This window comes from Moschus berezovskii, chromosome 11, assembly GCF_049115385.1.
Source record: "Moschus berezovskii isolate FMDL1 chromosome 11, NW_MosBer_1.0, whole genome shotgun sequence".
Taxonomy (NCBI): Eukaryota; Metazoa; Chordata; class Mammalia; order Artiodactyla; family Moschidae; genus Moschus; species Moschus berezovskii.
In genome coordinates this window covers 105,925,619-105,952,867 of record NC_142470.1, presented here as the reverse complement: position 1 = coordinate 105,952,867, position 27,249 = coordinate 105,925,619, and the positions used below count along the sequence as shown (strand labels likewise).

The 27,249-nt window shown below is 53.1% G+C and overlaps 1 protein-coding gene across 2 annotated transcripts in view; it reads right to left on the bottom strand.

The window, feature by feature from the left end:
- The window catches only part of FAM178B (family with sequence similarity 178 member B), a 101,481-nt gene that overhangs the window by 31,713 nt on the left and 42,519 nt on the right, over positions 1-27,249 (bottom strand). For both annotated transcript variants that reach the window (XM_088841660.1, XM_055401232.2), the window contains exons 8-11: positions 24,717-24,831; positions 17,106-17,187; positions 16,671-16,847; positions 16,361-16,458 (exon numbers count right to left, since the gene is read on the bottom strand). In XM_088841660.1, the coding sequence (XP_088697786.1) occupies positions 16,361-16,458; positions 16,671-16,847; positions 17,106-17,187; positions 24,717-24,831 (472 nt within the window). The remainder of the gene's footprint in view (positions 1-16,360; positions 16,459-16,670; positions 16,848-17,105; positions 17,188-24,716; positions 24,832-27,249) is intronic.

Sequence of the window (27,249 nt, the reverse complement as noted above, 5' to 3'; positions counted from 1 at the left end):
TAATAGAATGGATATACAGAAAAGTAGAAGGATACAGTAGACCTGAAAAGCACCAAGAACCAATTCAGTAGAATTAAGATTTACATAATTTTCACACAAGTAGGATACAAATTCTATTCAAGTTTCCATAGACTATTAACTAGGAGATACTGGAACATATCCAGGGACATAAAACAAGGTGCAAAATTTTCATGGTCTAAAGGTATTAAAATCATAGAGTCTGTTATCAGTGGAATTATGTTAGAAATCAGTATCAAAAGATAAGTGAAAATAACCCACATTTTTTCAAGTGCAATGTGACACTTACCAAGAGAGATCTTTTACTTAGTCGGGCTCTGGCTTTCAAGGGTCCCTGAGGGCTGGGGTGAGTAAAGGAGAGAGAAGAGGCGAGTGGAGACCAGAGGACGGGACTAGGGTGGCAGTGGCCAGGAGAGGCTGAAGGGGCAACAGAAGGAGGGGTGGGGGGTTACAGCTTCCTCACACTGCCACACATTTGTGGCCCCCACGGGCAGCAGAGGTCAGCCCCTGACATGGATTCTAATGTGGCTACAGTCTCTAATTCCCACAGAAAGCTATCACCAGGGGAAGCAAACGTGAGGTCCTAGAGCCGGAGAAAACCGAAGGAACATGGTGGAAAACACTTGGGTCAGAACCAGCTCCGTAGAGGAGACATGCCCTCGAGTGGCAGCACTGCTGGAGGGACCCCAGAGGCGCCCCCACCCCCAACCCGGAAGGACCCCACAAGAAACAGAAGGGTGACACATGGGGATGGTAAGCTGCAGGCAGCCTTCGGAAATGACATTTCCCCAAAGAAGTACTTGGGGGAGCCAGGACTGAGCCTGGCCCCCCCTCAGCGGGGCTGAAGGCACCCCTCCAACTCTCCCAGGGCCTGTGCCCACCCTGGCCTCATGTGGTGGGGGTGGGGAGCTCCTAGGTGGTGGGAGATGGAGGTGGGAATGGCCTCCTCCAACTTCCCATGGGGCTGAGCAGGTAGTACCTGAAGCAGGCACCTTGTTTATATTCTTATTCAAGAAAATCAGAGGAATCAACAATGCAAGAAGCTCTTGATTAAAACAAACAAACAAAAAACAGCATCAGGCAGCAGTGCCCCATACCAGAAGGGCACACGTGAGAAAGAGCAGGGGACACTCCCATATAGCTGGTGGGGACACAAATGTGTACACCCACCTCGGTCACCTGCCGGGCAAGACCTGCTCAAGCTGAAGGGGTGCGTATGCCCACCCACAATCCAGTAGTCCTCCTCCCTGGCACATAGATACGATGTAGGAAAAAACAGAGGGGCAGACGTGCAATGTCAGTCCACCAATGGACAGATGACTGGACTCCATCTGCAGCACTCAACAACCATGGATGAGCCAGGACTCCATCCAGCAGCATGGGTGACCTCACAGCACTGTTTGGAAGAAGCCATTACAAAAGACTACATGTGTATGATTAAGTACAAAAACGGGGATCCTGCTATCCTTGGTAGGGGGCAGGTTCTGTTCGCGTTTCATTTTATTTCTCTTTGGGTTTTTTTTTTTTTGGTCGCACCACATGGCTTGCAGGATCTTAGTTCCCTGACCAGGGATTGAACCTGTGCCCAGCAGTGAAGTGATAAGCCCTAACCACTGGACCGCCGGGGAATCCCCTTCTTTGGTTCTGGGTGCTGCTTGTGTTGGACTTGTAGAAACTCACTCGCTGAGCACACCCTTAGAGTCGGTGTTCTGTTTGTACGCTGCAGTTCAGTAAAGCGATTACTTAAAGGAGAAGTTCAGCGGGGCGGGGGTCGGGATGGGGTAAAGATCGCCCAAGTTAGCCAACAGAAATGCAGGTGGTGGTGGTTGTTCAGTCGCTAAGTGGTGTCCAACTCTGCGACCCCGTGGACTGGCAGCAAGCCGGCCTCCCTGTCCCTCATTATCGCCCGGAGTTATAGGATAATATACGATGCCCAGTTAAATTTGAATTTCTTATAGATAAGGAACAATAATATCCAACAGACAAGGAATAATTCCTTAGCATAAGTTCCTCCCATGTGATCTTTGTGTTGTATCTGGCCTCCCTGAGAGGGATCAGCCATCCTGAACTGGGAAGAGCTGCCATGAGGCAGGGCGGGACCCTCCCTGAACCCGGTTCCCTCTGCAGAGCGCACCAGTGTTCCCACCGACCACCTGAGTCCGTGGGAAAGGCAATCCCATCTGGACTCCGCCAAGAGACAGAAAGCAAGAGCCCCTCATCCAGCGTCCCCCGTGCCAGCCTCCTGCGGGTGAAGGCAGGCAGGGCCCCGCCCCACAGCCGAAGCTCCACCCCGTGTCTCCTTGGGCTCCGCCCACCACCGCGCACTGTGGGCCAGAACCTGTTCGCCAGCTGTCCGCACCCCCACCCCCCGCAGCCCGGCGCTGCAGCAGCTGGGCTGGAGCACAGTGGGAGGTAGACGGACCCTTCAGCCCCTCCAGCCGCTGCTACAAGGCGAACTTGCAGGGGGAGTCACAAGTCCAGCATCTGGGCTTCATTAACCCAAACCCGAGCCTTCGGGAGTGCTCTTGCCCACAGTGGGAGGGGAGGGGCCGACCGTGGACGGGGGTGCAGGCAGAGCCAGGGCTGGTTCCAGGAGGGAAGAGGCGGACAGAGCTGTTGTCCGGGAGTGAAAAATAAAGAGAAAAGAACTAGAAAGAGCATCGAGGGGGCGAATGGATGAAAGAAGCCCACATCTGAGGGCAGTGTTCCCTGCCTGCCCACTGCCTTTCATCCCCACCGCCCTTCTCTGCCTTCTAAACACAGTCCCCTGCCCTCTCAGTTCCCACTGGGACACACAGACAGGGAGACAGGACCGGTTTTCAATTTTACACTGAGAAGTTACTGGACAGAGGAGGAAAAGCCAAGACTCACCCCAAACACCACCCCAACTGCGCGGGGCGCAAGCAGGGGTGGGGGGCAGGGAGGGTTGGGAGTGGGGCGAGGCCTGCGGCTTGGGAGGTTGACCCCACCCGGGAGGTCTCCCGGGAACTCAAAACAGGCGGACAAAGGAGAACGCAGAAAGCCCTGGAACCTTCCCAGCTACTGTCATATAAGGCAAACGGGCTCAGCCCACTGCGCTCACACCAGGCCAGGCCCCTGCAGCGGCCTGCCCCCTCCACCCCCGCGGGCCACTGCAAGGCCAGGACGCTGGATCAACACACGGAGGGGCCTAAGGCGCCGGGAGGTTTGGAAATGACTTTTCCAAACCGACAGCAGAGCCTGGTCGGAAGTGGAGCGCAGGCGGTTTCCCAGCCGCCAGCCCCTCTCCCCCCGGCTCCTGTGAGGGGCAGCCTGCTGGGGCTCTGGGGGCAGCAAAGGCCCCATGCCCGCACGGGCCAGGAGGGTGCCAGGACCACCACACAGGTCAACGCAGCCCCTCTGGACAGGAACCGGGCCCTGCCGAAGCTGAACTGCCCAGAAAGGCCATCGGGCATCTGGCCAAAGGTGTGAACGGCCTTTTCCATGTCTCCAGGGCAGTTCAGGAAGCAACCACAGCAGCTGTTCCGTGGTGGAAACACTGCCCAATACCCTGCTCCAGGGCGTCAGCGGGCCTCCCCTCCTGGGTCGCTCAGGCCACCTCCCCCGGCACTGCCTTCTCTCACCCACCTGCCCCTCGGTCCTTCCCCTGGAGTCTCCTGTCTTGCATGTGAGCACCTTACCCGGGCAGGCAGATGGGGGCTGGGCTCAGAGGCGGGAGTCACCTCCTCAGCTGTCTGCCTGGTCATCTCACACCTGCTGGGGCACTCACAAGCGTGGACACAGCACAGGGCAGACAGGAAGAGAAGGCGGTATGCAGACAGCCTCGGACCCACGCGGGGGGGCTCCCACTGGGCAATGCGAAGGAGCTGTCTATGATCGCTGGCTTTGCCATGACTGATGCCCACAAGTGCTGGCCATGCCAGGGGAGCCAGATACGAGACAGAATATGGTCCCACTGGGACCCGAGTCTGAAGCTCAGCACAACAAATTCACGGGATGAAAGCTGCCCTTCTTTTTGCAGTGGGAATGCCTGGGAGGGGTCCAGGGACCTTCTAGGGGAGCAGGTGACTTCTGGCTGGTGACGCAGTGGTGGCTGCACAGACACCTGGCACAGTGCAGTGTCCACCTCTGACATGTCCTCTCCTGCATGTACATTATAAGCAAATAAGGTGGCTGCCACTTAGTGAACAGCGTTCACAAGACAGTCACATCTGGACTGCCATCCTCCTCTCTCCCTCCCTCCCTCCCTCTCTCTCTTTCTGGTATTATGATGAAACCGAGACCCCTAAAAACACCTGAAAAGTCACCTGGTCTCATGTCCTGGGACCCGCACATCCGTCCATTCAGTCAGGGCCTCCGGTGGTCCAGTGGCTAAGACTCTCCGCTCCCAGAGCAGGGGGCCTGGGTTCGATCCCTGATCAGGAAATTAAGATTCCACGGGCTGCAACTAAGACCCAGCACAGTAAAAAAAAAAAAAAGTTGCCATGCTTCGCATACTATCCCTTCCCCCTAGTGCAACAGCTACACTTCTCTGTCTTTTGGAATCTTTTTGCCGTTCTGGGTGGGTTCTTCTGAAAGCCCTTGAGGTTGCTGACATTCTCATCAAGCAAGGGGCTCAGAACTGAAGTGGACCCTTATTTTGGGGGGAGCCCCTCAACGCTACGCTCCTGACAGGTTGAGCCCAAAGTCTAGTTCACACATCTGGCTGTCCAATCCCATTTCCTAGATCCTGGTCTTCACTGTGCAGCTCAGTCTCTCTCTCCCACTCAGCCCATCATTATGGTCTTTTGAGATCTTCAGGGATCTTCACTGTCAGTTGCCTTCATGTTATGTATGAACCCGACCACTGTTCTGTTAATGGCCTCGTCCAAGACCTTGGGTCTGTGCTGGCCCACCTGTCAGTGGACACAGAGCTCTGGGTGGCCACCCGGACCTGTCCTCCAGGCGGACTCTGATGGCCAGTGGCACCTTCTAACGACGAGTCCGTCTAATTGGACATGACTCTTCAGCCCACGCTTCTGTATGCTGTGGCAAGATAGGATGTGCGTCTCCATCAAATGCCCTACAGAACCCAGTAAGCCCTCTCCAGGGTATTCTTCTGGTTAGCCTATCAAAAACTAAATGAGGCTAGGATGGTATGATTTATTCTCAGGAATCCTAGAAAGCAGGGCTTCCTTTTCTATGTATGCGCTCACAAGCTTTCCCCTGGGGAGTTCTGTTGAGGAACACGTCAAGTCCACAGCACTGAATGAAGAGGGGCACCCTTCTTCTTCATCCTCCGGGGGGCCCTCCCTTCCCCAGAGGTCTCTGTGGAGTCAGGGCACCCCCACAGTGTGCAGGACAGACAGATGTGGAGGGGACCTCAACTCATTCCACCCAGTTAGATGCTCCCATCCTGTCTCCCCCTGCTATTACAGGCTGCAATCCCCTTTGATCAATATTCCAGTCCAGATGAAAAATTAGGCTCCTTCACAAGGAAGACAGAAACAAAACAGGAATTACATGGTGCTGTTCTCTCTTTACCAGGGTTATCATTTCCCTGTCAGCCCAGGAGAGCTCTCCTTGCATCAAAAACAACTACACAGGGGACGTCCCTGGTGGTCCAGTGGTTAGGACTCCACGCTTCCAATGCAGGGGCTGTGGGTTCGATCCCCGGTCAGGGAACTAAGATCCCACATGCCTCTCGATGTGGCAATACATATATATATATATATACACACAGAGAAGCTCCTTCCGTGGGCTTTCAGTTCAGTTCAGTTGCTCAGTCATGTCCGACTCTCCGCGACCCCATGAATCACAGCACGCCAGGCCTCCCTGTCCATCACCAACTCCCAGAGTTCACTCAAACTCATGTCCATAGAGTCGGTGATGCCATCCAGCCATCTCATTCTTGGTCGTCCCCTTCTCCTCCTGCCCCCAACCTTTCCCAGCATCAGAGTCTTTTCCAGTGAGTCAACTCGTCGCATGAGGTGGCCAAAGTATTGGAGTTTCAGCTTTAGCATCAGTCCTTCCAATGAACACCCAGGACTGATCTCCTTTAGAATGGACTGGTTGGATCTCCTTGCAGTCCAAGGGACTCTCAAGAGTCTTCTCCAGCACCACAATTCAAAAGGATCAATTCTTCAGCGATCAGCTTTCTTCACAGTCCAACTCTCACATCCATACATGACCACGGGAAAAACCATAGCCTTGACTAGACGGACCTTGGTTGGCAAAGTAATGTCTCTACTTTTTATATACTATCTATGTTGGTCATAACTTTCCTTCCAAGGAGCAAGCATCTTTTAAGTTCATGGCTGCATCAGCATCTGCAGTGATTTTGGAGCCCAAAAAAATAAAGTCTGACACTGTTTCCACTGTTTTTCCATCTATTTCCCATGAAGTGATGGGACCAGATGCCATGATCTTTGTTTTCTGAATGTTGAGCTTCAAGCCAACCTTTTCACTCTCTTCTTTCACTTTCATCAAGAGGCTTTTAGTTCCTCTTCACTTTCTGCCATAAGGAGGTGTCATCTGCATATCTGAGGTTATTGATATTTCTCCCAGCAATCTTGATTCCAGCTTGTGCTTCTTCCAGCCCAGCGTTCCTCATGACGTACTCTGCATATAAGTTAAATAAGCAAGGTGACAATATACAGCCTTGACGTACTCCTTTTCCTATTTGGAACCAGTCTGTTGTTCAATGTACAACATGTTGCTTCCTGACCTGCATACAGGTTTCTCAAGAGGCAGGTCAGGTGGTCTGGTATTCCCATCTCTTTCGTGGGCTTTAGCTATTCCCAAAAGAACTGTCACCGGTTCATCTGGTTCATGTTATTTTTCCACGTGCCTTGCCTGTGTCCCCTTCTCTCTCTCTCCCGTATCTTTCAAGATTCGAGATCATGCATGATAAGCTCTGGGTGCAGACCTTGCCGTCTCTAGATATTAATACTTCCTGCTTTTTCCCTCACTGGGTCCATTTGCAATCCATGTTCAAAGTCTCACTGTAGGATCTCCTGGCCTGCCTGAGCCACTTTGTCTTTGGAATCTGCTACTAAAAAATTCTTGCTCTCTCTGGTTTTTGAGATCTGCCCTTCAGAAGCAAGTTCCCTCTTCTGTGCCAGGATTCCAGGGACCCAGAGTGCAAAGTCACAGCCCCTGTCCTCAGGATACTCACAGCCCAAGGGGTTAACCAAGGGCACCAACGACCAGGATTCTGCACTTGGAGGCAACCACAAAGAGGGGCGGCCTCTTTGGAGCCTGGTCTTGGGGGTGAGGAAGCGTCAACCTGGCAAAGAGGCTTTTCGGCGCAGAGGGAACAGACGTTTAAATGTTCGAGACAACCGCTCCTCATGGGTTTGGGTAGCGGCACAGCTTCAGGATAGGACTGGAGCATGGAAGCCTGCAGGGGTTGAGGGGCTGGGGAACGTGCAGGGACATGGAAGGTTCTGGAAAGCAGGCAGGAAGGCCCTAGTGCACCAGGCAGGGCTGTCTGAATTTCATCCCGGGCACAGAAGTCTGAAGGATTTTAAGTGAAGGAGTGACAGGGCCAGATGTGCACCAGAAGCAGGATGGCGCCGCCGGACAGCATGGGGACAGTCAGACTGGCAGAGATGGGAGACTGTGAGCTCCGGCCAGCCTTGGAGGGCGACGAGAGAGGCGACGGCTGTGGGAGACGGGGCTGCTGGGAGGACGCTGCTTTGTGCTCATTTTCCACAGTTAGGCTCCACTTTGCCTTCTGCTTAACAGCACACCCCTGGTTGAGGAGGCCGGGGGGAGCGCGGGCGGCACACCAGTGTGGGTGGGTGTTCTGGATCTTTTGTGCTTAACTAGTCGGCAGACAGAGACAGTGGCAGCCCCTCGTACAGCAACACGCCCTCCTTCCCAGGTTGGTCTGGGCACTGAGCCCAGTGGGGCAGCCGCCAGCGAGGGTTGGGGGGCAAGGCCACCAACATGGGGGGCATGGCGAGGGGAGGGGGCAGCTAACTAGGACCACAGGAAACACAGGGCAGCTGTGGAAGACAGTGAGGAGCCCTTTCCGATCCAGTTCGGAACGGCTGCCAAAACCTACGCTGAAGTGGAAAGAGGGGCGGGGAGGACAAGCTATGTGCAAGAGCAGATGAGAAATGGGGGCAGGCTGGGTGGCACAGGCGAGGGGGGCAGGGGGCGGGCACGCTTTCTAGAGGCGCTCCCTGGTCCCTGTTGTATTTTGTCCAACTGGAGTGCTTTATCTATTTAGAAAAAAGGAATACAAGTTCTAAATAAATGAATAAATAATATCCGCCCCAGTGAGGAGCCCTCTTTCTCAGCAAAGTGCTCAACAGTGGGGTTTACCCTCCTTGGCGTGTCTGTTCGAAAGCAGTTAAGTCTGTTCCATGATATTCACTCCGAGTATTCAAGAAGCATCTGCCAAGGGCACTGGAGCCCCAAAAAGACACCCTCTGAAAGACACTTACTCCTGGAATCTGAAATCGCAGTTTGGCTAACACATGAAGGATGTCATAAATTCAGGATGTGACAAAAGCAGTTTCAAATCTTTTGGGAAGTGACGGATTATTAAGACTGAAAAGAATTGGTATTGGTCACTGGCTCTTTGAGGGTGGGGAAAAACATCAAGTTAGATCCCTGTTTCGTACCTACAAAAAATGGATTCCAGATGGGATTAGGAGCCAAGAGAAACAAAGTTATATAAGTACTGAAGGAAAACAGGACACAATATTTTTATGCTCCTGGGGTGGGGAAGGCCTTCCTTTTCAAGCTAGAAAGATTCAATTACAAACCAACCCTCTGTACTATGCACGGTAACTTTTCTGAAAATCTGAAGCTATTCTGAAATGAAAAGTTTACTGAAAAAGGAAAAATAATCATTTCGTGAAAGGATAAATACAAAGGTTTAAAAAGGACAATTTTACAGGTTTAGGAGAAAACGTGGTGCCCAAAACATACATAATAAGCAACTTACAAATCAGTATAATTAAGAAGAGGAGGGACTTCCCTGGTGGTCCGGTGGTTAAGAGTCTCCCTTGCCATGCAGGGGATACAGGTTTGATCCCCGGTTGGGGAACGAAGATCCCGCATGCTGCAGAGCACCTAACCCTGACGCTGAAACCACTGAACCTTCATACCACAGCTAGAGTCCATGAGCTGCAGCAAAAGGTGACGCAATGAAGAGCCCACATGCTTCAACTGAGACCAGGTGCAGCCAAATAAACAGGTAAACAAGAAGAAAAATTACCAGATAGAAAAATGGGTGAGGAATACCAAGAGATAATTCACACCAAAGGAAACACAGAAAAAGGTTCTCAGTTTCACTGGCAACCAGGGAAATGGAAATTAGAATCACAGGATGAGACTTTTCACTCACCAGGTTGACTAAAACTTAAAAACAGCACAGAATGAGAGCGCTAATAAGAGTGGAGAGACAGGCATTTCCATGTCGATTATTGGTCAGTACGGCTTCTGTTTTGGAGACCAAATTTTAAATATTCATACTTTAGGACAGCAGTTTCAAAGAACTTATCCTATCGAAGTATTCACATAGATGCACAAGCTTGCATACTGGACAAATATAATAACCAGGGAATACTATGCAGCTATGGAAAATGACGCAGTCCATCACACACACACACACACACACATACACACGTGCAGGCACAGCTCATCACACACACACACACACATGTGCAGGCACAGCTCATCACACACACACACACACGTGCAGGCACAGCTCATCACACACACACACATACACACATGTGCAGGCACAGCTCATCACACACACACATACACGTGCAGGCACAGTCCATCACACACACACACACACACACACATGTGCAGGCACAGCTCATCACACACACACATACACGTGCAGGCACAGCTCATCACACACACACATACACGTGCAGGCACAGTCCATCACACACACACACACACACATGTGCAGGCACAGCTCATCACACACACATACACGTGCAGGCACAGTCCATCACACACACACACACACACATGTGCAGGCACAGCTCATCACACACACATACACGTGCAGGCACAGTCCATCACACACACACACACACACATGTGCAGGCACAGCTCATCACACACACACATACACGTGCAGGCACAGTCCATCACACACACACACACACACACACATGTGCAGGCACAGCTCATCACACACACACATACACGTGCAGGCACAGTCCATCACACACACACACACACACATGTGCAGGCACAGCTCATCACACACACATACACGTGCAGGCACAGTCCATCACACACACACACACACACATGTGCAGGCACAGCTCATCACACACACACATACACGTGCAGGCACAGTCCATCACACACACACACACACACACACACGTGCAGGCACAGCTCATCACACACACACACACACACATGTGCAGGCACAGCTCATCACACACACACATACACGTGCAGGCACAGTCCATCACACACACACACACACACACACACGTGCAGGCACAGCTCATCACACACACACACACACACACACGTGCAGGCACAGCTCATCACACACACACATACACGTGCAGGCACAGTCCATCACACACACACACACACACACACACGTGCAGGCACAGCTCATCACACACACACACACACACATGTGCAGGCACAGCTCATCACACACACACATACACGTGCAGGCACAGTCCATCACACACACACACACACACACACACACACATGTGCAGGCACAGCTCAGCACACACACACATACACGTGCAGGCACAGTCCATCACACACACACACACACACACACACGTGCAGGCACAGCTCATCACACACACACACACACACACATGTGCAGGCACAGCTCATCACACACACACACACATGTGCAGGCACATCACACACACACACACACACACGTGCAGGCACAGTCCATCACACACACACACACACACTTGTGCAGGCACAGCTCATCACACACACACATACACGTGCAGGCACAGTCCATCACACACACACACACACACACACACACGTGCAGGCACAGCTCATCACACACACACACACACACACACATGTGCAGGCACAGCTCATCACACACACACACACATGTGCAGGCACATCACACACACACACACACACGTGCAGGCACAGTCCATCACACACACACACACACACACACATGTGCAGGCACAGCTCATCACACACACACACACATGTGCAGGCACATCACACACACACACACACACACGTGCAGGCACAGTCCATCACACACACACACACACACTTGTGCAGGCACAGTCCATCACACACACACACACACACACACATGTGCAGGCACAGCTCATCACACACACACATACACGTGCAGGCACAGTCCATCACACACACACACACACACACACATGTGCAGGCACAGCTCATCACACACACACATACACGTGCAGGCACAGTCCATCACACACACACACACACGTGCAGGCACAGCTCATCACACACACACACACACACTTGTGCAGGCACAGCTCATCACACACACACATACACGTGCAGGCACAGTCCATCACACACACACACACACACTTGTGCAGGCACATCACACACACACACACACACGTGCAGGCACAGCTCATCACACACACACACACACACATGTGCAGGCACAGCTCATCACACACACACATACACGTGCAGGCACAGTCCATCACACACACACACACACACACACACGTGCAGGCACAGCTCATCACACACACACACACACACACACGTGCAGGCACAGCTCATCACACACACACATACACGTGCAGGCACAGTCCATCACACACACACACACACACACACACACACACTTGTGCAGGCACAGCTCATCACACACACACATACACGTGCAGGCACAGTCCATCACACACACACACACACTTGTGCAGGCACAGCTCATCACACACACACATACACGTGCAGGCACAGTCCATCACACACACACACACACACACACACACACACTTGTGCAGGCACAGCTCATCACACACACACACACACACTTGTGCAGGCACAGCTCATCACACACACACACACATGTGCAGGCACATCACACACACACACACACACGTGCAGGCACAGTCCATCACACACACACACACACACTTGTGCAGGCACAGCTCATCACACACACACACACATGTGCAGGCACATCACACACACACACACACACGTGCAGGCACAGTCCATCACACACACACACACACACTTGTGCAGGCACAGCTCATCACACACACACACACACGTGCAGGCACAGTCCATCACACACACACACACACGTGCAGGCACAGTCCATCACACACACACACACACACACTTGTGCAGGCACAGCTCATCACACACACACACACATGTGCAGGCACATCACACACACACACACACACGTGCAGGCACAGTCCATCACACACACACACACACACTTGTGCAGGCACAGCTCATCACACACACACACACATGTGCAGGCACATCACACACACACACACACACGTGCAGGCACAGTCCATCACACACACACACACACACGTGCAGGCACAGTCCATCACACACACACACACACACTTGTGCAGGCACAGCTCATCACACACACACACACACGTGCAGGCACAGTCCATCACACACACACACACACACACTTGTGCAGGCACAGCTCATCACACACACACACACATGTGCAGGCACATCACACACACACACACACACACGTGCAGGCACAGTCCATCACACACACACACACACACACACACACTTGTGCAGGCACAGCTCATCACACACACACACACATGTGCAGGCACATCACACACACACACACACACACGTGCAGGCACAGTCCATCACACACACACACACACACACACACACGTGCAGGCACAGTCCATCACACACACACACACACACTTGTGCAGGCACAGCTCATCACACACACACACGTGCAGGCACAGTCCATCACACACACACACACACTTGTGCAGGCACAGCTCATCACACACACACACACACACTTGTGCAGGCACAGCTCATCACACACACACACACACACTTGTGCAGGCACAGCTCATCACACACACACACACATGTGCAGGCACATCACACACACACACACACATTTGTGCAGGCACAGCTCATCACACACACACACACACGCAGGCACAGCTCATCACACACACACACACACACGTGCAGGCACACCTTGGAGAAATTACAGGTTTGGTTCCAGACCACCACAATAAAGCGAATACTACAACAAATCAATTCACATGAACTTTTTGATTTTCCAGTGCATATAAGAGTTGTACAGACCAGGAGAAAATATTTGCAAATGATGTGACTGGCAGGGGTTTAATTTCCAAAATATACAAACAGCTCCTATAATTCAATAACAAAAAACTCCCAAACAATCCAATTGAAAAATGGGCTGAAGATCTAAATAAGACATTTCTCCAAAGAAGACATACAGATGGCCAGTAGGCACATGAAAAGATAGTAAATATTGCTAATCACTGGAGAAATGCCAATCAAAACAACAATGAGGTACCACTTCACACCAGTTATAATGGCCATCATTAGCAATTCTGCAAACAATAAATGCTGGAGAGGGTGTGGAGAAAATAGAACTCTCCTACACAGTCGGTGGGAATGTAAATTGGTGCAGCCACTATGGAAAACAGCATGGAGGCTCCTCAGAAAACTAAAAATAGAGTTGCCAAATGATCCACCAATTCCATTCCTGGGGATATATCCAGACAAAACGATAACTAGAAAAGATACATGCACCCTCACGTTAATGGCAGCACTATTTACAATAGCCAAGGCATGGAAACAATCTAAACGTCCATCAATAGATGAGCAGATAAAGAAGATATGGTCCATATATACAATGGATACTACTCAGCCATAAAAAAAGAATGAAATGATGCCATTTGCAGCAACATGGATGGTCCTAGAATTACCACACTAAGTGAGGTAAATCAGAAAGAGAAAGACAAATGCCGTACGGTATCACTTCATGTGGAATCTAAAATATGACACAAATAAACCTATCTACCAAACAAAAACAGACTCACAGAAGTAAAGAACAAACGTATGGTTGCCAAGTGGGAGGAAGCTGGGGGAGGGAAGTATTGGAAGCCTGGGAGTAGCAGATATAAACTGTTATATATGAGATGGATAAACAACGAGGTTCTACTGTACAGCTCAGTATGTATATTTAATATTCTGTGATAAACCACCATGAAAAAGAGTATGAAAAAGAACATACATATGCATAACTGAGTCACTTTTCTGTGAAGCAGAAATTATTAACAAACAAAACACTGCAACTCAACTATAATCCAATAAAATTTTTTCAAAAGTTGTATTAATTCTGTGGTCTATTAGTGTGCAACAGCATTATGTCTGAAACAATAATGTACCTATCTTAATTAAAAACATTCCATTGTTAAAAAATGCTATCATCTGAGCCTTCAGAGACTTGAGTCCTAATCTTTTCACAATAGTAACATCCAAGATCATTGATCACAGGCCATCATCACAAATATAATAATAAGGAAAAAGCTTGCAATATTTCAAGAATTACCAAAATGTGACATAGAGACATGAAGTGAGCAGATCCTGTTGGGAAGATGACACTGACAGACTTGCTCAATGCAGGGGCACCGCAAAGCTTCACTTGCAAAAAATGGAATATTTGTGAAGCACAGTAACGTGAAGAAGCTCAATAAAACGAGGTCTGCCAGTACAGACGCATTTACATACATGTAAATATACATACAAATAAAGTGAAGACAACACATACAAATCACACGGCCTGGGTGGGGCAAACAGGAAATCGGGCTTGGACCACAAGGGGCCTTGGGGGCCAGGCTCAGCCCTCTGCACGTCTCAGTGCAGGCGGCAGGGAGCAAGGCCGGGCAGAGACATGACAATCACGTGCAGCCACAGAACAAACAGGCTGCAGAGGAGGAGCTGGGAGTGTCTGTGAAGGCCTCAGGTCTCCCTGGAGGGGATCCAGGACAGCCTGGTTGGAAGCTGGGAAGAGGTGTCATTCTAGGTGGTGATGGTTGCTGTTTAGTTGCTGAGCTGTGTCCGACTCTTTGCCACCCCACGGACTGTAGCCCGCCAGGCTCCTCTGTCCGTGGGGTTCTCTAGGCAAGAATACTGGAGTGGGGTGCCATTTCCTTCTCCAGGGCATCTTCTTGACCCAGGGATTGAACATAGGTCTCCTGCACTGGCAGGCAGATTCTTTACCACCGCGCCACCAGGGAAGCGTCATTCTAGGTAGGAGCGGCTGCAAACAGACCTAGAGAGGAGAGGAGGTGACGCGGGCAGAGGCCTGCACGGGGAAGGGAAAGGGACTCCCTGGTGCTGTGCTCTCAAGTAGCAGAAGGAAGGAGGGGAGAAGTGGAGCCTGGAGTGGGTACAGAAAATTGGTTCTTATCTCCCTGCAGGCTGAGTTTGTTTGTTTGGCACATTCATTCATTCAAGAAGAATTTACAAAGTGCCAACAGTGTGCTAGGCTCTGTTCTGGATGAGGGGTGATATGACAGTGACCCCCGTAAGGGACCTGCTCACTGGAGGCGATAAGGAGGAGAGACAGCCATGAACAAGGAACAAACAGGACTTCCCTGGTGGTCCAGTGGTTAGGAATTCGCCTGCCAATGCAGGGGACATGGGTTTGATCCCTGGTCCGGGAAGACCCCACATGCCTCAGGGCAATTGTGTCCATGTGCCGCAACTACTGAGCCCTCGAGCTGCAACTATTGATGTCTGAGCACCTAGATAGAGCCTGCGCTCTGCAACAGGAGAGGCCACCGCAAGGAGAATCCCGCTCACTGCAACTAGAGAAAGCCTCACTCACCCAGCACAGCCACAAATTAATTACATTTTTTAAAAAGGGAAACAAATATAAAGAAATCTCTGGCTGAAATCAGTGGCGCGCAGAAAATAGAATGATGAATGGAGAGTTTGAGAAGAGGGTGTCAAGGGGACTGATGAGGGGACACTGTGCAGCTGATGTCTAAATGGCGAGGAGGAACCCTACCCCCACGAGGACCGGGGAGGGAGCAGTCTGGAAGGCGGGGGGGGGGGGGGGGTGCTGCGAGTCTGAGGCTAATTGCACAAGGCAATTGTTTTGCTAATAAGACCGTGTTAAGAAAACGAGGCTTTTTTTTTCCTGTTTGGTAATGAAGTCATTAGTGAGTTGTTTTATTAGTTCTTGCTCCTGGGTTTTTGACATTGGGCGGGAGGGGGAGGTCTGTGGGGACTGATGGGGCGGATGGTGGATCCCCGATACCCCACAGGGTGTCACGGGAGCAGGGATGAGCCTCAGAGGGAGGGGAGACGGAGGTGGGGCAGTACCCACCTGCTCCGGGGGGTCACGTCCAGGAAGAGCTGCACCAGGGCCAGCAGGTTGTGGTGATGATCAGACACTCGACTTAGGGTACAGCACAGCTGCCGGAGCTGCGGGGGGCACAGAGGGCATCCAGGTGGGCTTCCCAGAGGCAAGGCACCTCCTACCCTGACCTCCCACCAGCCCACTCAGCAGGGAGGCCTGGAGAGCAGAGGGGAGGACCGCTGGAGCAGCGTGGGCTCTGCTGGGGGCCGAGAGAGCGCCCTGGTGACCTCCCAGGTGAGGCCGGGGGCTTGGGCTTTGACTCAGGGGTCCACAGTACCTTTTCCGGCCACTCTCGGATGTTCTCCAGGAGCTGGAGCAGGAGCTGCTGGAGATCAGTCTTGGGCAGCAGGCGGAATCTGGTGTCCAGGCCAGCTCGGCATAGCAGCTCAATCAGGTCCAGAAGGTTCCAGTCGGTGTAGGCCCCTGGCTGGGCCAGTGCGCACAGGGTCAGGAACTGGAAAGGAGAGAGCGCTAGGGCAGGGGTGCCTCCCTGGCACTGCGAGCCCCCAGCTGTGCTGGGAAGGAGCTGAGAAAAGTAACGAGGCCTGAAGTCGAGCCTCCCAGGGTCGTCAGGGGCAGGCACAGGTGTGGAGGGAGCCAGCTTCTGTAGCATCCATCCTGGCAGCCAACAAAGTGCCTGTGATGGTGCCCACTGAATTAGATGCTGAGTGGGTCTGGATTGAGAGCGAGCACAAGGATGGGTGGGACTCACCTTACAGATGTAGTTCAGGCTGCTGTCCAAGGCCATCTCCTGGAGGGTGTCCTGCTGTTCACTGTGGCTCAGGCTGGCCTTGCTAAGGTAAGACAAAAACACAGGAGGGGAAGCAGTCAGAGGCAGGCACAAGGGAAGAACTGAGGCAGAGGGGGAGGCCATGCCTGCTGGAGAATAGACGATCCATTCAACCCAGGGCCCTGGTGCCCTGTGTTTGCGGGGCCTTCACTTGTTGTTGCTGTTCAGTTGCTCAGTCGTGTCCAACTCTTTGCAATCCCATGGACTGAAGCACGCCAGGCCTCCCTGTCCATCACCAACTCCCAGAGTTTACTCAAACTCATGTCCATTGAGTCGGTGATGCCATCCAGCCATCTCATCCTCTGTCGTTCCCTTCTCCTCCTGCCCTCAATCTTTCCCAGCATCAGGGTCTTTTCAAATGAGTCAGCTCTTCACATCATGTGGCCAAAGGACTGGAGTTTCAGCTTCAGCATCAGTCCTTCCAATGATTATTCATGACTGATTTCCTTTAAGATGGACTGGTTGGATTTCCTTGCAGTCCAAGGGACTCTCATGAGTCTTCTCCAACACCACAGTTTAAAAGCATCAATTCTTTGACACTCAACTTTCTTTATAATCCAACTCTCACATCCATACATGACTACCGGAAAAACCACAGCTCTGACTATAGGATCTTTGTTGGCAAAGTGATGTCTTTGCTTTTTAATACACTGTCTAGGTTTGTCATAGCTTTTCTTCCAAGGAGCAAGTGTCTTTTAATTTTGTGGCTGCAGTTACCGTCTGCAATGATTTTGGAGCCCAACACAATAAAATGTCACTGTTTCCATAAACACGATGTCACATGTCATGAACACAATGAAAAGGTCATCCACTGCTGCGTAACAAATTACTCCCCCCAATTGGAGAGGCTTAAAAACAACAAATACATATTATCCTGTGCAGTTTCCAAGGGTCAAGAACCAGAAGCAGCTTAGACGGGGGCTCTAACTCAGGGTCTCTGGGGAGGCTGCCCCCAAGGCTTTCGTTGGCGGGGGGCTGCTGTCAGCATAGGCTTGACTGGCCTGGAGGAACTGCTTCTCAGGTCACTTGGGGGTCACCAGCCTCAGTCCTTTCACCCCAGGGTTCCCTAACTTGCCCCGACATTCCTCTAAAGTGAGTGACCTGAGAGAGAGGAGATGCCCGCCTAAGACGGAGGCTGCCACCTTTTAGAACCTAACCTTGGAGGCGACACTGCTTCCGTGATCTCCCCTGCTCACATGGCCAGCTGACTCAGGGTGAGAGAGCTGCATGAGGGGGTGAACACCAGCATGTGCTGTCACCGGGGCCTCTCGGGGGCTGGCACCCCAACACTGTCACTTCAGGAGGGCCCCTTGCTTTAGTTTTCTGGGGCTTGGAAGCCCGAAAAAGCATACTCCAATGCTTCCTGCCAAGTATTCCTCAAAAGTGTTGTTTGGAGTTTCCCTAGTGGTCCACTGGTTAAGAATCTGCCTTGCAATGCAGGGGACAAGGATTCAATCCCTGGTCTGGGAAAATCTCACATGCTCCAGACCAAGGGCCACAACTACTGAAGCCTGTGCCCAGAGCCTGTGCTCCACAACGAGAAGCCTGCATACGGCAACTACAGAGTAGCCCCCACTCGCCACAACTAAAGAAACCCAACAGCAACAAAGACCCAGTGCAGCTAAAAACATAAATAAAAATAAATAAATGAGTAAAATAAAGAAACTTCATTCACAAGCGTTCTTTGTGCACACCGGTATGGCGAGTCTGTGCGCGCATGGAAAAGCATGCTCCACTGTAGCTTATGTTGGGTTAGCTTCCGAAGTCTGCGAGTAAGGTGACATCAGACTGAGAGAGAGCCTCAACAACCCCTCCAAAGGTGTTCCACCACCAGGCTGTCCACAGATAAGCCTGGAATGGCCGGATTCCTGTTAGACAGTGGACAAGTTGGATGAAGCCAGAGGCTAGGGTCACATTTAAAACACCCTCTTTAAATACCAGAGCACACACAGTTTGGCGAGAGCCCCAAAGGAAGGGAGGTGCTGGCAACACAGCAGACCCACATCACCCTCTGCACAGGCCTGCGAGGCACACGCTCCCCGGGTGAAACACTGAGCCGGGGTGTCCTTACTAAATGATGCTCTTTCTCTGGTCACGTGTATATCGTTGGCATCAAATAAGTAAGGTGACTTTTTAAAAATTGTTATTTATTTTTGGCTGTGCTGGGTCTTCCTTGCAGTGCGTGGGCTTCTCTTGATGCAGAGCACAGGCTCTAGGCACAGGCTTCAGCAGGTGCAGTATATGGGCTCCAGAGCACCGGCCCAGCTGCCCCGTGGCACGTGGAATCCTGCTGGACCAGGGATTGAACCCATGTCCCCTGCATTGGAAGGCAGATTCCTAAACAGTGGACCAGCAGGGAAATCCAAGTAGGATGACTTTATGACAAGGCTCCCTTGGCCGTCTCTTCCACTAGTGCAGTCTTACTAACTAACTTGGAGTTCCTCATAACAAGGGACTCCCTACAAACAAAGTCCCCAGTGATGACGACAACCCTGCCGACAGTAACAGCCTCTGGGGTCGCCATCCTGGCCACGGTTCCTGGACGCTCGGGTGAAAAGGCTCCACTCTGCTTTACTCCTCTATGCCGCTTCTCAGAGAGGGAAGGAAATGCCACCTCAAGGCACCCAGGAAGTTGGTGTCGACAAATCACTGCTGCAGTGGAGGGGCGGGGCGAGTGCTAGGCAGGCCTGGGCTGGGCCACTCTTCCAGGCCACTCTTCCTCAAGATCTATGAGGGTCAGAGAACACGAACAAACAGGGGAGACCAGGACTCACGCACTGGGCCTGTCAGAGCCGCAGGGGAGTCCTGGCTCATACCAGTCTGTGAGCGTGCGGAGGGCCGTGCAAGCATGGGAGGGAACCAAAGAGGTGGCGAGGCGCAGGGCCAACTTTGTGACTCTTCCCAAGTAGAGGGGGGTTCTCAGACAGTTCCGTGCTGCCAGTGGGAGAAAGAGGGGAGAAATTGTGAGCTAGTGACTCATCTTCTCAGAGCTGGGGAGGGGAAGTGTGTCTGTGACAAGGGTCTCTCCTCCTGGGGATGGACAGAATGCCAGGCTTTCCAAGTGGGAAGGATGCATAGCCTCCCCACTACCGCCGCCTCCGCCGCACTGCGCCCCAGTGTCTCCCCAGGCTGGCTCTCCTGGGAACAGCCAGCAGGCAACATAACGGGTTCCCCTTCCCTGCCTGCCTCTCTGAGGAGCCATTCGCCTGGAACGTGGCATCTGAGACTGCTATTCTGGGAAGTGGCATCGGCTGATCCCCAGGCCTCCGCCGTGGAAAGAGAAATTCACAGTCTAAGGAGCCTACTCTTCTCCTGGACTCAGCAGGTTGGAATCAAGTTGAGGATCCCACCACCAGCCTCACCAGCAAAGCAGCTTTTCCCCACCCCCACCCCCAGCCTTGACACCAGCCTGGCAGAGCTAGGGTTCCTGGCCCATGACCAGTACCCAGGAGCTAGAGTTTGGGTTGCAAAGGCATTGTTCTACACTCTTAAGAGAAGCGTGTTGGCTTCCATATTTGTTTTCCCTTATGACTATTTGAGGAAAAAAAAAAAAACACGTGAAAGTGACGCTCTGCTCCTTCTCCTTGGGAAGATGGTAAAACCAAGGGTCTAGTTGGGGGTAGGGGCCCACCGCACATCCTGTGGGCAGGCCGCGCTCTCAGGCTGGCACTGCTAAACCAGACCAGAGCTGTCAGCTGGGCTCTAGGGACCCAGGTCAAGGCAAAGAAGAGGAATCGATGCTGAGCTAATGGGGGAGGGGAGGCGAGCAACTTTTACCTGGATTCAATTCCTCTGTCCCAAGGCAACCGCCCCCACACTTGACAGGATGCCCTTTCAATGGACTGACTGTCACTTATTTAGCCCACTGGCCTCTGCACCAGGCTTCCCTCTCAGGGAACCCAGTGGGTGAAGGCTACCAGCGCCAGGCAACAGCAGCGGGCTGCTGGTCTTTAGTGGCTGGACCTATGATCTGGGGCTCCCCAGGTGGCGCAGTGGCGAAGCATCTGCCTGCCAGAGCAGGAGACGCAAGACGTGGGAGTTAGATCCCTGGGTCAGGAAGATCCCCTGGAGTAGGAAATGGCAACTCACTCCAGTATTCTTGCCTGGAAAGTTCCATGGACAAAGGAACCTGGTGAGCTACAGTCCAGGGGGTCGCAAAAGAGTTGGACACAGCTAAGCATGCACACACACCTATGATCTGACCAGGGCTCTTCCTCTGGGCTTTGCAATCAGGGAGCAGCCCAGGAAGATCTGCCAGTGCTCCCTCTCTTTCCAGGTGAGACCGGGCACACCTGATGAAGAGTCTGTATAGCCGAGTGTGGCACTGGTCCCTCTGAGGATGCTCAGGCTCTCATCTGCTTCCTGTCCAGCGTTCACACTCTGCTTCCTCCTCTGCTGGCTGTCTCCCTACCCAGGCTCATCACAGGGCAGAGGGCAACTCTGTCTGCAATAAGGCAGATGTCAGACGACGCATGGCATCCGGCAGCAGCAGGGCTGTTTCCTTCTGGAAGGAAATCCTGAAGCATTTGATGAGATGGTGATGAGTTTCAAGGAAATCTGAGATTAGGAACAGCTGGCAAGAGACCTGTCTTTCTCATAGTGACCAGACAGATGGCCAAGCCATGGGCCCACATGTGCCCTCATTTCCAGTCTCGGCCACTGACGGCGTGTGGGTGCCTCAGAGGAGCCCTAGTTGGGTACATCTCTGGAGGTCAACACAGAAGCACCTGATGCGGAACCAACTGACATAGGATGAGCCTCTGAGGACGATGGGGAGAGGGCAGCCTGTCCTGAAGATGCTCTTGTGGCCCATGGAGCTGTGAAGGACGCCACAACCTTGGCAGAGGAGACGCCAGAACTTTCTTGATGTTCCCTGAGTGCTCTTGAAGAGTCTTCCAACCCTGAGACACCCCGAGTTTCCCAAACACAGAAGCAAGCCAGCACTTCATCATCCCCCACCCCAGGCAGGTCATGGGAGAGATCTCTTCTGGACCTGTTTGCTTCTTGAAAGGAGGCTATATTCCCAAAAGAACGTCCCTAGGCTGAGTGGCTTGGCGGGTCCCTCTTACAGAGCTGCAATCTGTACAGGGGCAATCCATCGGCCATATGCTCTGGGCCAGTTTTGAATCCTCAGTGGAGAGTGTATGCCAGCAGCTGTCCCAAGGTGGGGGGCCCAAGGAAAGAGGCAGGGGTGTCACAACAGCCATCTGGGGCCGCGGCACTCCGGGCCTTGCCCTGGGACCACAGGGCTCTGCCTTGCCCTCACAGGGTGCTGAGAAGCTGGAAGCCTTTGTTGGGGGTTTGTGCTCTCAAGTATTTGTGCTAGTGTGCTCGGCTGCTCAGTCGTGTCCGATTCTTGGCCCACACATGGACTGCAGCCCGCCAGGCTCCTCTGTCCAAGGGATTCTCCACACAAGAATACTGAAGCAGATTGCCCTTTCCTCCTCCAGGGGATCCTTCCAACCCAGGGATCAAACCCAAGTCTCCTGAGTCTTCTGCATTGCAGGCAGATGCTTTACCGCTCAAGTGAGCCACCCTCAAGTATTTGAAATGATGCATTTAAATGGCCGCACTTCTACAGATCACCTGCCCCTGGGGGAAGGGGGAAGTTAGGGGAGTGTGGCTCTTTGCAGAGTGAACGGGGAGGGTAAGAGCCTCCAGTGCCACCGCCCACTTTCCAAGTGGACACCAGGTGCGCACCACTTTCCAAGCGGTCGGAAATAGCTCCTCTGAATCCTCAGTCCCTCCGGGACCTCCCCTCCATAGACATTTGTTTTTCTGAGTGTAATTCTCTCCCTGCTTCCTCCTAGAAGGTGGTTCAATTGAAGCTCCGTGTTTGGGAAGAGGCAAGTGACTTATTACACCTGGTACGAACGCCAAGGAGGGGAGGGGCAGGCGCAGGGCAGGCTGGCACAAGCACGGGGTATTTATAGCAGAGCGAGGGTGGTTTGGTCTGGTTTGGCTTGGCAGACAATTACCAAACACAGTGGTGGAACTGGTTCTTGAGAAAGCTCCGGCCGTGCCCTAGAGGGACGCCTGCCCACCACAGCCGGCCCCAGGGCTAGTTGGCAGGAGGGAGGGGGCTCAGCCTGTCCAGGGTCCTAAACACTTGTGCAGGAGTGTGTGCTAAGTTGCTTCAGCAGTGTCCGACTCTCTGCAACCCTACGGACTGCAGCCCGCCACGCTCCTTTGTCCATGGGATTCTCCAGGCAGGAATACTGGAGTGGGTTGCCACGCCCTCCTCCAGAGGATCTTCCTGACCCAGGGATCGAACTAGCATCTCCTATGTGTCCTGTATTGGCAGGTGGGTTCTTTACCACTAGCACCACCTGGGAAGCCCCCTAAACAGTCCAGTTTCAAACCTACTACTCAGAGAAGTCTCAACAAAAAGTGTGGATGGTGCTGTAACGGATGCCTTTGCAACCCAGATCTAGTCCGCCATCCATCCAACAAGAGTCGTTTATGTACTGTACCAATGGGCACCACCGCGCCACCCACCCGGAGCCCAGTGCACAACGGGGCCCCAACAACACAGAATGGGGCACTGCAGACCCCCTGGAACGCCGCCCGGCCGGCCGGAGCTGTCGCTGGGCAACGCGTCGGGGGCCTGGAGACAGACCGGGGGCTGGGGCACATTCTGCAAGAGGAGGGGCAGCAAGCGCTCTGAGTCAGGGAGGGGCAGGAGCGAACGCCAGCCGCCAGGGCAGCAAGGCCCGGCCGTGCCTGGTTCTTCCCATCACCGCCTTGAGCTGTGAGCGCGGGGACGCGCACGCCCCTCCCCCGTGGGGTGACGCACGGTTCACTGTGGCCCCTCAGACTCTGTGCTTCGCTCTTTAGGCCGGAGTCTGGAGTCTGCAGTCACCAGTCTGGCGACTTTTTAACTTCAAAAAAAAAGCACGTAATTTCCAATCATCATCAGGAGAAATCTCTCCTTTCTCTAACTAGTGAAATGCTCATTGAGCCCCGGCTGTCACCAATGACGATGACGATGGAGCTCTGCACAGTGACCGGCCAGGCGCATTACATGTATGGAAGAGGAAATACTGCAGTGTTTCCAAGCAAGAGTATGTGGGCTTCCCAGGTGGCAGTGGCAAAGAATCCACCTGCCAGTGCAAGAGACATGGTTCGATCCCTGGGTTGGAAAGATCCCTTGGAGAAGGAAATGGCAACCCACTCCAGTGTTCTTGCCTGGAGAGCCCATGGACGGAGGAGCCTGGTGGGCTACAGTCTATGGGGTCACAAAAGAGTAGGACACAACTGAGCATTAGGCGCAAGGATGTATTCAGTTGGCGGATAAATTCCTTCAGGTTTTTCCATAAGATGTAACACAAAAACCCCAATGAACTTTTTGGCTAACCCAATATGTTTAGAAGAGTCTCCTTTTTGGGTAATTATATATATATATGTACATTTACATTTTTCCTGAGGTGTAATTGGTACTGCACATATTTAATGGACACGATTAGATAGGTTTGAACCGCTTTCAGCGGCCGTGGCCGTGTGAGGAAGGGTGCCAGGGAGGGGTGTACTCACCTCCCAGTGTGCTCTATGGGCCCCAGAGGCTGCAGAGCAAGACTGTGGGCTCCGAGGCTGTGGAGCGTGGCCGAGACCTCTTGCAGTGAGGGGCACCACAGGTTCGAGTCCCCATCTGTCAGACCAAAGAAGGTGGGGGTTGAGGGGGCAGGACAGGACAGGCTGCACTGGGCCCATGGCGGGGCCACGGGGACCAGTTGCACTTCTGGGCAGCACAGGTGTTTCCTGGAGGGTGAAGCCTCCAGTGGTGTCAGACACTCGCGGGTGCTCTGGGAACCTGGACACTCATTCTCTTGTCTTCAAGCTACGGCCACCTTGACGTGTGGGCCTGGGGAGGACGGCACCCTCACAAGCTCCATCAGCTGCCCTGAGCTAAGCCAGGTGCTGAGTCCCCAACCAGAGGCCTCCAGAACACAAGACAGGAGACACGAGGTTCCCCAGCCCTGCACTCTCCACCACTGAGGCCCGAGTCCAGCTTGGCACCTACTACGGACTCTCAATAGCGTCCTTGGGGCGATGTCTGGGTGTTCCCAGGTCCACTGATCCTGCCAGAGGGCCTCCCCACAGTCTTGGAAGGGTTTTCTCAGCAAGCTCAAACTTTGAGGACCATTCTCTCTTAACAGGACAGGAGCGATCATATGACCTTCTCAACGAAGGGGAAAAACCTTACGGACTGGAGGACCTTTCCTCTTTCAGACTATTTAAGGATATTTTCCGAACTAGGAGAATAGAGAATCAAAAGACAACACGGTGGAGTGTGCTTCCCAAGCTGGCTGCACCTCGGTGGTCCCAGCCCCACGCGGCCCCTCTCTCTCCCTCTTCCACATCATCTTATTTGCTGATCTGCTTGCTGCTCATCTGTGTCTCCCCATTAGAATGTAACTCCTGTGAGGACAGAGGCTAGGTCCATGCTGTTCCTCTCTGCACACTCAGAGTGGCCGGTGTGTGGAGGAAGCAGGATGGATGGAAGGATGGAGAGATGATGGAATGAATGAATGCATCCTACATAAGCCTGACAAAGCAGCAGGTGACTAAGAGGGAGACTGGTAACAAGTCACAGGACAGGCTGGCAGCGTTCGAGAACACAAACGAAGGGCCTGATGGAGGGAGAGCTGCAGGAATGCAGCGCCAGCTGGAACCTTCACCATCCCGGAGGGCGAGCCTTCCGTCCTAAGGGCACCCCTTGATGGACCCCACCGTGTGTAGGAACCATGCCAGTAGATCCCTTGACCTCAGGGAGCTTGTGGTCTAGGAGGCGGAGAAGCCAGGTGGATAAATCAATACAAGAGAGTATGTTGCTGTAAAACCCAGAGCTGGTAAAAGGTGGGGCACCTACTCAGGTGAGAGAGACTTAACTGGGGGCGGAGGCAGGGGGCAGACAGCACAGGTAATAGCAAACGAAGCCCATGCCTAACCAAGGGACAGAAGCGGCACGGAGCATGAAGGAGCGTGGGCACGTCTAGCCAGAAACGGCACTGAGACATCTTGGCCACGGTCCCGCATGGCAGCCGGCTGAGGGTCTGAGTCCCAGCCAGGGACATGCCTTCGGGGTGGTGGCATTGAGTGTCTCTCTCTGGAAATGTATATCAGTTGAGGCTCACCCAACAGGTAATGAGACTCGGGGACAAGGAAAAACGTTCTTGTTTTTTTCCCTCTTGGGCAACTTAACAAGTCAGAGAACGGTAATAATACCCCTTGCCTGAGTCGCAAACGAGCTGGGAAGAATGAAGGCTGTAAAACACAATGAGAGAGGGCTGTGTGCCCGAGCAAAGCCCGAGCTGGGGAAGTGGCTGGGGGGGAGGGGGGGTGCTGTGTGGGAGGCCGGTGACCTTGCCAGGGAGGGGAGGACGGTGTGGAAAGAGAATCAGTTGAGGGCGAGGCCCCAGGGAGGCCTGCCTGGACGGTGACATCCTGCCCCTGCAGCCTCCGAGCCCCCTCCCCATGGCAGCCCCCGCAGGTGCCTCTGCTCCTGAAAAGTCCTTGACAGCATCGCAGACCCCGCTGGTCTGGGGCCCAGTCAGGCCTCACCCCTCTCCGTGTGCCTGCCCGGCCATTTACTGCACACCCCCGCTCCCCCCGGGGCTGAGGGGCAAGGAGAAGTTCCAGAGAAAGGGGTCTGGGTGGCCCCGGGATAAACCAGTCCCCCTCAAACTGACAGCCCGGGAAGCTGGTTAAGTGACAACAGGCCCCCGGGAGCCCGTAATTAACACTGCCTGTAAGTAGGCCAGGCACTCAGCTTTTCCTGAGCACTGTTCGTCCCCAGTGAGGGTTTTCTGGAGAGCTGACACAGAAGAAAAGTCTCGAGCACTCGGTTTCTGTACGCCCACGGCGCGGTCATCTGAGGTGATCCCCCGGGGGAGCACCGGGGCCCTGGGCTGATTCCAATGCCAGCCCCAACGGCCTGCGCATCTGGGCTCGGCTGAGAGGCTGAGTCTGAAAGCTCTCCTGGGACGGAGCGGAGGCTGGGGGCGGGGGCGGGAAGAGGCACAGGCCGGAAACAAAAGCGACTTTTCCATCTGTGCCTCAGCAGCCT